Below are 10,745 nucleotides of genomic sequence, written 5' to 3'. Positions count from 1 at the left end.
CTTCACTTCTGGTCTCACTTTCTTTAATAGGAGTGATAATAGGAAAGATGTATCTGTAGAATTTGAAATTGCATTAGTCCCAGGATGTTCTTGAGCCTCAATAATTGGGCTTCAGGGCATAATTATCTCAATAAAGATGCCTTAGGATTGAAATTACTGTATCAGGAAAAATGCTGGAAGAATCTCAGTAACAAATTTAGTGAGATGTCATGCTGGCATCAGTTCTGGAAACATTTGCAAAACTAGTATTTTTTGCGAACATGGGGTGGGGAAGGGGTGGTCACCATTTAACGTCAAGATAAGGGGTACAACCATCCATGCTCTTTGGTACTTGGGCATTCGTATGTTTGCCTGTTAATAGAGAATATCCTGCTAATGCAAAAGTGGTCAAACTGATTCCAAATGGCAATTGCTGAACCATCACTAGATGCCTTAAGCCAAAGGGTGACAACAATTTATCTATCCTCACCATACCATCTACTACCAATTATCTGGAGAGCTGCAGCTAGTGAACGAGAGAGGAAATGGCAAATCGAGAATGCCTAATGCAATGGCAACCGAGTAGCTTTTTGCAGGGACAGAGGAGAACAGGATCATTGGAAGACCCTTGAGCCATCAGCTATCAAGAGACAATATGGCGAAAACAGACAATGTTATAATACCTGAGATTTGTCATGCTGAAAGGCAGACCATGAAAGTCTTTCTTGAGATGTCAGCCTCTTGGAGTTAGGCCACATAACTTGCAAGCCCATCATAGAAAGATCCATGATATTGGTGGATGAACACAAGAAGATTAAATTTTAGTATCAGTGGAAACATATAGTATCTTAGACATATTTTAGTGCAATCACTTTTCCATGATATCATTTTAAAATTAGTAGAGTAAAAAATTGTACTGCATTGATATGTTAATAAGCAAAAGAATCCCAGTAATATTTCAGAATCAGATTCAGGTTAAATATCACCAGCATAATGTATGTTGTGAAATTTGTTGCAGCATAATAATAGAAAAAACATGAATTACAGTAAGTATATTTATATTAAAATCGTTACATTAAGTAAGTAGTGCAAAAATAGAAATAAAAAAGTAGTGAGGCAGTGTTCCTGGGTTCAATGTCCTTTCAGAAATCAGATGGCAGAGGGGAAGAAGTTGTTCCTGAATCGTTGAGTGTGTGCCTTCAGGCTCCTGTACCTCCTCCCTGATGGTAGCAATGAGACCAAGGCATGGCTTGGGTGGTGGGGGTCCTTAATGATGGATACTGCCTTTTTGAGGCATCGCTACTTGAAGAAGTCCTGGACACTACAGAGGCTAGTGCCCATGATGGAGCTGAATAAGTTTACAACTCTCTGTAGCTAAATTGCTTTGTAAATTTTTACAAGTGACTGATGCTTAACTACATTAATACTGTACAAAGAAACAGATGCAACTACAATTTATATATCAGAATTTTTAAATGTTTCTTGAATTATAATATTTCTATGATAATATTTGTGCTATTCTATGAATGGTTCCTTAAGGTTGTTATAGCTGGGGGTGGTAATGGGGACAAGCTCCCACTGCCTATTAAATGCTCCCAATGGCGTGTGCCTTAACTAGCCTCTGACAACCAAGTCCAGCTCCTGGCCTTCACGTGTGGTTTAGCTACTGAGCCCAGCAGAATTATTTCTACTGACAGGAGAAGGGGCAAAGGCGGGTTACTGACAGCTTAAAGCCAGTCACTTTCAGGCAGGTGGGGCTCATCAGCCGTGGTTGGCAGCTCATCTAGAAGAAGGAAAACTCTGATCTCAAACCTGCCCAGCTTTGTGGCTATACCCTCTCAAGGGGGAAGGTTTCGAGAGTACACCCCGAGAGAACAATCGGGAGTTGGAGTCCCTAAGGCAGTCCTACTTTGAGTTCAATGCTGACTGGCAAATCCTGTGATGTTGCTGGTGCCAAACTGTATCGGTCTCTGCCGTACGTTAGGATTAATCTGATGCGTGGAGAGAGGGAACTTGCCATATGCTTGTTCTCCATATCGTACTGCCCAGGCTTTGCATACCTAGACAACTAGGGCGCAACATGCGTGCTCAACTCTGACCGATGGAGACCTCATTATTCAACGAATTATTATTTACTGTACAGTATATATTTGTTCAATTCTATGAATAATCATCATAAATATTTGCTTTACTTTAGATTTGGATAAACAACTTACAATATTGTTATCTGTATTGTTCATGTTAGCAAAGCAAGTCAAATTTCCCACTCAGTAATACCAGTGGATGGCTGCACTGGGTAAGTCTGATACACTGTGTAGTACCAGTAGAGGGCTGCATTGGGTAAAATTGATGCACTGCACTGTACCACTGGAGGGCTGCACTGGGTAAAATTGATGCACCGTGCAGTACCACTGGAGGGCTGCACTGGGTAAAATTGACACACTGTGTAGTACCACTGGAGGGCTGAAATGGGTCTGGTTGATACACTGTGTAGTACCAGTGGGGGTGAACTGGATATGGTTGATACACTGTGTAGTACCAGTGGGGGTGAACTGGATATGGTTGATACACAGTGTAGTACCAGTGGGGGGGGGGGGACTGGATATGGTAGATGCACTGTGTAGTGCCAGTGGGGGGTGAACTGGATATGGTTGATGCACTGTGTAGTGCCAGTGGGGGTGAACTGGATAAAATTGACTAACTGAATAGTACCAGTGGGGGGGTGAACTGGATATGGTTGATACACTGTGTAGTACCAGTGGGGGTGAACTGGATATGGTTGATACACTGTGTAGTACCAGTGGGAGTTGAACTGAATATGGTTGATACACTGTGCAATACTAAGAGAATGCTGTGCTGTTGAAGGTGTTGTCTTTGGTAAGAGTCAATAGAGCTACCAGCTGATTTTGTTTTTTAGCAATTTGAGGTTTTTGGTATGTCATCAAAGACTTAACTGAAGAGAATTCGGACTAGTTGCATCACCACCAGGTATGGAGTCTCCAATGCACAGGCGTCCTAGAGGTTCCAAAGGGTTATCCATCACTGGCATGACCCTCCCCACAATCAAGGACATCTTCAGGAAGCTGTGCCTTAAGAAGGCAGTATCAATCATTAAGAACTTTCACCATCTGGGACATGCCCTCTTCTTATTACTATCAACAAGGAGGTGGTACAGGAGCCTGAAGACCCACACTCAACTATTCAGGAATAGTGTCTTCCACTCTGTCATCAGATTTCTGAATGCTCCACGAACACTACCTCATAGTTCATTTTCTCCAGACTATTTTGTACCTTACAGTGATTTTATGTCTTTGTACTGCCCTGTTGCCGCAAAACAAGTTCCACGTCACATGTCAGTAATAATAAATCTGATTCTGACTCTATGCAAGTTTTTTTCAGGAACACCTTTAAAGTTAGGATCCAGCAGAAGCCAAGCTTACCCATCACCAACTTAAAACTGAGCTGAAAGGTGGATTGGAGGAAACGAAGCAAAGACATTAAAGAACCTCGTAGCTACAACGAAGAATCGGCATTCATCAATAGGAGCGATAAACACAGATGTCCTCGGGGTAAATGCAAGAGTGGAAATCCTCCTGCAGAGGGCGGCGAGGAAGGTGCCCAGCACAAATATGGTGGCAATCAATAGCAACCGATATTGCCCCGCTTCCGACCCGGAAGCGATGTGCTCCACGTGACTTGGCAATTGCCAAGTTGTTGTCGGGACCGGTGCCTGGGGAAAAAGCGGGTGTCCTTGACAAGTTCCGGGTCAATTTGCCGGCCCCCACAATGTGGGGAGGGGAGCGTGTGTCTCCCCTAGTATTTGCCTGAGGGCGAGTTGCTGGAGCTGTCCGGACAGCTGGTCGCCTGGATCCCTGCTGGCCTCCTCCCTCCCCTTCCCATCTCGCTGTCAGCCCCGAGTCCCCAGTCCTCAGTGGCGAGTGGCCGCTGTCGCCGAGGAGTTTCAGGCGCCTAACGATGCAAGGAGTGGACGTGACGGTCACAGCTTCAGCCTCCATGAAAGTGCCTGAACCCGATGTGAAAGCTGAAGCGCCCGTCCATAAACCGGTGGGAAGAGGAAGGGGATGGCAATATAGGTATGTCCTGCTGGCTGGCAGAGGGTGGGCCCGTCAATGCAGCGGGTGTGAGGAGAAATGAGAGAAGCGACCCTCGATAAGACAAAGATAAAACGAGGATGTGAAACGTCCATTGCGTTTATTATTCGAAGATCGCTGTTGCTTCAATGACAGAAACTTGCGCTGACTGGCAAGAATACTTGGAGCTATATCATTGCTGGTTATAATCATGTCACTTTCTGGTCAAATGAGAGTTCTGTCTGGATAGTATTTTGTGCTTTATTGCAGCATTTAAAGCATTGAAGGATACAGTATTAGCACAATTAGAAATAGCAGTTTGAGCACTATTTGATGTTATGATTGATTGACTGATAATTGATCTTCCAAACTAACAATAATTCTTTTCACTTGCTTGGTACAAAATTTTTACAATAGAATCAAACAGAGAGAGTCACAGCCCTGTTTTCTATTTGCAGATGTTGTCTGACCTACTGAGCGTATCAAGCATTTTCTGTTTTTATTTTACTTGTATGTTTGGTTTAATTGGTACCAATTAGGAGTTTTATTTGTACAGAGCCGACATACTGTATGTGCTGAAGGTTTTGTTGAAGCAATATACTGGAAGTAGTAGATCTCAGTGACTATATAATGAGATTTTTCTTTAGCCAAGAAATTATTTTTTTTTGCTAAGGCTAGTTAGAAGCAGAATATTTCCTTTTCTAATCGACATTTAGAACAACTGGATTTTATTTGGGTTTTTATAGAGTTTTGCAATAAATTTAGTTACTTGAACAACATTAACAATACTATACTTTTATTCTACATTCCATAGATGGGCTGAAGGGCCTGTTTCTGCACTGTACTTTTCCACTTTTCTATTTATTGAGTATGATATTGGGTATTATTTCAGATTGCTTTATTTTAAATTCTTCATTCCCAAGGTGAGATTTGAACTTGTATTTCTAAATCAGATGGATCATTGGTCAAGCAGAGAACGTTTTTTTCAATTTTACCTTATTGTAGTGTTTATTCAAAATGTATAAATGCAGGATTGCAAACAAATACCTCAACCGGGATTGAAGAGGGAAATGCTAGGAATGGCACCATCTGCAAATGATTTCAACCTACTCTAGCTGCAACATGGAGCTGCCTGCATATTAAACAAACATTGCCAGGCAAAGATCAAAGCACCTGGAGATTTGTTGCATCTTGTGACAAATGGTGGTGGTTGGTTAAACACAGGATGGTTTTAGGCACTAAGAATATATCCATTCTCAACAATGGCAGGGCTTCGCATGTCAATGTTAAAGACATGTCTGAAGTGATTGGCACTGTGTTCAAATATATCAAGTGAATAATCCATTTTGTTATCCTTCAGAAATCCTCACTGTGACAACAGCCATTCTTTAGCCAATTCTGTTTGCTTCATGTGATAGCAAGAAACAGCTAAGAGTTCAAAGTAAATTCATTACCAAAGTACGCATTTGTCACTATATACAATCCTGAGATTTGTTTTCTTGCAGCCATACTCAATAAATCCAAGAACAATAACAGAATCAGTGAAAGACTGCGCTCAACAGGGTGGACAAATAACCGATGTGCAAAAGACAACAAACTGTGTGTATGCGAAAGAAAAAGGAAATAATAATAAGTAAAGTATTGAGACCATGTGATGAAGAGTCCCTGAGAGTGGTTGTTGAGTGAAGTTATCCGTGGATGGTGAAGTTGTCGAAGGTTCAGGTCAAAGACCACTTTGTCAAATCTTGCATTTTAGTTTCTTTATTAACTATTTCAAAACTATGTTCCAGTAGAAGGAAATGAGTCTGATGTGATAATTGCTTGGATATGTGTCCTTTAGAGAAAAAAAAGGACAAATCTAGTCCACTAATTGCCAGTTGATCTGTCTGCTCTCAGCTATCATCGAAGTAATCATTGAATGATCTGCCCAGCAGCACCGACACTCCAATAACGGCACACCTATGTTTAGCTTGGGTTTGGTCAGGACCACTCAGCTCCAAACCTTCTTATAGATTTGTTTCAAACGTTGGCCAAAATGATGAATTCAAGCTGAGAATTGAGTTACATCGGAATTAGGTTGCATTACTTAACTGAAGTTCCAGGGGAAGTCAAAGTCATGTTTATTGTATAATAAAAAAACTTACTTGCAGCAGTATCAGAGACACCTACTGTAGCATTAGAGGCATAACATTCATAAGGAAAAAAACATAAATATAATTATACATGAAAGGACATGCTTAAAACAAAGTCAATACATTCCAAAGTGATCATAGTATTTCTATACTGAGATAGTGATTAAGGTTTGCAGTTTGGTTCAAAAATTGAATCGCTGAACAGAAGTAGCTGTTCTTGAACCTTCGGGCTTCTGTAGTTCCTCCCTCCCCCCCCCCCCCCCCAGTGTTAGTTGCAAGAAGATGACGTGGTCCATCTGGTTGGGATCTGTGATCATAGATGTTGCCTTGGCAGTGCCTCATGCAGATACTCTTGATGGTCGGGAGGAATGTGACGTATTTGGCAAAGTTCACTTCTCTCTGCAAGTGCTTTCGTTCCTGTTGCATACAGATTGCTGCACCAGGTCATGATGAAACCAGTCAACAGTATACCAGTGGAGGATAAGTGGTGGGTTGAGGACGCGCCTCTGCCAAGGGAGGTATAAGATGCTCCAACCCTCCACGAGCCTGAAGCTCATCCTTGGGCAAGGTGTAGCACCTGCTTAGCTCCCTCCTCACCCCAGTCAGGGTCACGTGGAGCCATGGGAGCAGGTGGTGGATGGTTGTATGAATAGCTGGTGCTTATCATAAGTCCTGGTTATGTGACCACTGACGCCAGGCAGACAACCTCTGAAGAGTATTGACAATGGCTGGGGTCACCCGTCTTGTAAAGACACTGCCCAGAAGAACGCGATGGCAAACCACTTCCATAGAAAAATTTGCTAAGAACAATCACGGTCATGGAAAGACCACGATTGTCCATGTGATACAACACAGCACATGATGATCTGCAGAAGGTTGTTTGGCAAAACGTGAACCTCCTTAACCATCTAAGGAAGTAAAGGTGCTGATGGGCCTTCCTTCTATGTGCTGGGCTCAGGATAGGTTATCTAGTATGTTCATGCCCAGATGTTTAAAACTACTTGCCCTGTCCAGTACTGTTGCATGTTTGCTCTCCCTTTTCCTGCAGTCAACAGTCACTTGTATAGTTTTACTGAGTTGTGGCACCACTCAGCCCAATCCTATCTCACTCCTGTCCGCTGACTTGTCACCACCAGTGATTAGTCCAACAACATTGGTGCCTTTGGTGAATTGGCATGTAGCATTGAAGTTAGAAACACAGCCATGTGTGTTTCAGGAGTAAACCAGTGGGCAAAGCGTGCAGCCTTGGGGTTTACCTGTGTTGATGGTTAGCAAGGAGGAGATGTTGTTTCCTCACTAAATGATGAAGTTGAGTACCATTTGCTGAGGGAGGCGGAGAACGCACAGGTCTTGAAGCTAGAAACTTGAAGCTGACCCTGAAAGGTCTGTTGTAGGGACGGGTCGGTCACTCATCTCTTTGCAGACTGTGTGGTTTGTGAAGAGGTTGTGAAGGAAGATGCAAAAACCTATGCCAACATTCATCCTGAACAGCTGCATGATAGATGACTCTCTGATCGACATGCCGTTCACAGACAGATGGACATCAAGTGCTGCTGAAAGATCATCTGGTTGAAAGATGCCCTTTGTTTTGCCAGCACATCAAGATGTCTGGCTGCCGGTGTATGGGCTGAGGGATGGACTGAAGTTTGGTGCAGCTATGCAAGGTCTCGGTAGTTCTTCCATTACTGGACAGGGAGAGACTTGGTTGGTTGAGGAAGCCCCTTATTTATTGGAGTAGTACCACCCCGGGGGGGAGGGGGGAGTCACATGAGTGACAGTGCTATTGATTTTAAGAAATGTAATTGATCACTACTTGATGCCTGTTCACAAATGGAAGAATTAAAAAGGAATGCAGTTTATTCTTCTAAGTCATGTAGTATTATGAATAAAGTTTATTTTGGTTTTCAAAAATTGTATTGAACACTGAGCTGTCGCGAATGTACAGCTTGATGTATGAGTTTCTGCTGTTCATGTGGTCTGGAGCACAGTGAGCCAGTGAAGTCGAATCTGCTGATGTTCTGTTGTGGTGGCAGGCAAATTGAATTGGATCCAGTCATAACTGAGGCAGGAGTTGATTTGTACTAAAACCAACCACTAAGCTCTTCATTCTGGTCGACGTAAGCACAATTGGACAGTAGTCATTTGAGGCAGGTCACCAGGCTCTTTGGCATCAGTACAACAGATACCTTTCTGAAACTTCAAACCCAAGGACTGAGAGTTTGCATATGTCCTTAAATATTCCAGACAATTGGTCCACACAGCTCTTTAGTATTCAGCCAGGTATGCCATCTGGACTAGATACTTTTCGTGAATTCAGCGTCTTGGAAGATGCGTAGACATCAGTCTCAGACGCAAATTATAGGGTCATCCAGATATATGGGGACTTGTGTGGGTCTGTCATAATTCTCCCTGTTGAGATCATCTGACAGTAATTGCTACTTGTGCTAACTGATCTTGCTTTAATAGTTGTTGAGTGTCCATTTGCCCTTTAGTCCAAAATCCTCTGAGCTTGCAATATCCTTCCAGAGATGATACCTGGATTTCTTATACTGTATCACTTTGGGTCACTAGCCCTGAAATCCACAGATCTAGCCTTCAGCAGATTGCAAATCTCTTGGTTCATCTAGGCCTTCTGGGTAGGGAAGATTAGGAGTACACGCTCGTCCATGATGTACGAGTTCATGTTGATCGAATGGCCCAAAGCTGGGTGAAGAGGTAGTGAAATTGCATCTGCTGTTGATCTGTTGTGGTGGTAGGTAATTCTCTCATTCATTGTTATGGTCAGTGGCAACTATGACATGTTCATTTAGCTTCATTGACAAATCCTTGAAGGTAGTCCAGTGCACGGAGTTGAAGCAATCCTGAATTTGCTCCGCTGCCTCGCCTGTCCAGCTCTTTATTGTCCCTGTTATGTTTTGTAACTTCAGAAACTAATCAAAAGAAAAACACTAGAGCCTGAGAGAATGTGTACACTCAGCTTTGCTTTTAGTGGGGTGTGCACATATGACGTGGTGGCTTACTGACTTATGCCATTCACATACTTTTACATATAACCCATAATGAATTATGTAACAAAAAATGCTTACTGAAACAATATATTTTCAGTATTACTGAAATATTAAATACACAACACTCCTCCCTGCTTAGTTATAAACTCCAGCTCCACAGCACAGTAGATTTTAAATTGAGACATTTAGACATTCAGCATATGCCAAGAGTATCCTCTTTTGTAAATTTTTCAGGAATTTCCTTATCCTAAGGTAAATGGAACAATTCGTCAGCATTTGCATAATTAGTTGTTCTTTTGAATTCAGTTTTGTAATTGTGACCTCCAAGAAACAGAACCCATCTCTGCGTTTGTGCTGCTGCTGTTAGTGGAACTCTCTGTAATTGAAAATGGACAGCAGTGGTTGACGATCAGTAATAAGGGTATACTCTCTCGTATGGGTACTGGTTGAAATGTTTTAGACACCAACCAGACTCAAGGCCTCTCTGTCAATCTGTGCATAATTTTTCTCTGTAGTGGTAAAGGACTGTGATGTGAAGGCTATGGTGGTGTGACATGTGACATGACTACACTAATATCGATAAGGTGAGGCATCACAGGCAAGTTTCACTGGACATGTGGATCATAATGTATGTCGACAGTGTCTGATGTCACCATTTCCTTTGTCTTTTGGAAAGCTATCTTGTACTGCTTTGACCATTTCCATTTCTTCCCGATGTTTTATAGTGAGCTCAAGGGGCGGAGCACATTAGCCAGGTTTAGCAGGAGCCTGTTATAGCAATAGATAAATCCAAAAAAAAAACGCAACTCTGACACATCCTTTGGCCTTGGGGCATCCAAGAGATGTTAGAGATGTTCTTTTTCTGCTGGAGCGGAGATGCTATTCCAGAAATAAGCTTATTATAGCGATAAAGCCCTTTGAGAGTGTTTATAGTGAGAAACACTTTGGACTCCTCTTCAATCTCCATCTGTAGGTAGGCTTCAGCTAAGTCTACTTTGCTGAAGTGTTTGCCTCCAGAAAAGTTTGCGAAGATATCTCCTATCCTGGGCAGAGGATATTGATCTACTTTTAGTACTGGGTTGATGATGACCTTACAGTCATCACAGATCCTGAAAGACCCATTCTTCTTAACGACTGGGACCACTGGTGTTGCCCGTGGACGGGTTTGCAAAACTTGGATATGATATTTTCTTTTTAGTACTGTTTTACCCTTGATGTGTTTGAGTTTTCCAGTGCCATCCTTGAACATAGCTGTGGCATCTTCCTGTACCTTTCTTAATTTGCTTTCAGTTGATTCTTGCAGGGGATGTGGCATGGAAATGGTGGCTGGATCTCCAATCACAGCCCCTCAATGCTGGCCCTCCCGTTTTTACCACATACAGGCTCAATGTAGCTTGTCAGTTGTTGTATTTCACTGTTACAAATGTCATTCCTATGTGAGTTCTCTTTTCTCCAGTATAAATTCTTAGTTGCATATAAGACCATAAGATATCGGAGCAGAATTTGGCCCATTGTGTCTGTTCTGTCATTTCATC

The 10,745-nt window shown here is 42.4% G+C and overlaps 1 protein-coding gene across 3 annotated transcripts in view; it reads left to right on the top strand.

Moving 5' to 3' along the window:
* Nucleotides 1-3,670: 3,670 nt before the first annotated feature.
* Nucleotides 3,671-10,745, top strand: part of osbpl11 (oxysterol binding protein-like 11) — a 138,978-nt gene continuing 131,903 nt past the window's right edge. For 2 of the 3 annotated variants that reach the window (XM_063052426.1, XM_063052428.1), the window contains exon 1: nt 3,672-4,073. In XM_063052426.1, the coding sequence (XP_062908496.1) occupies nt 3,955-4,073 (119 nt within the window). In that variant the 5' untranslated portion in view covers nt 3,672-3,954. Of the gene's footprint in view, nt 4,074-10,745 lie in introns of all 3 variants that reach the window. The other variant, XM_063052425.1, reaches the window with a different exon arrangement.

This window comes from Mobula hypostoma, chromosome 6 (assembly GCF_963921235.1).
Source record: "Mobula hypostoma chromosome 6, sMobHyp1.1, whole genome shotgun sequence".
Taxonomy (NCBI): domain Eukaryota; kingdom Metazoa; phylum Chordata; class Chondrichthyes; order Myliobatiformes; family Myliobatidae; genus Mobula; species Mobula hypostoma.
Note: the sequence above shows the minus strand (reverse complement) of the source record. Positions and strands in the feature narration are given on the sequence as shown.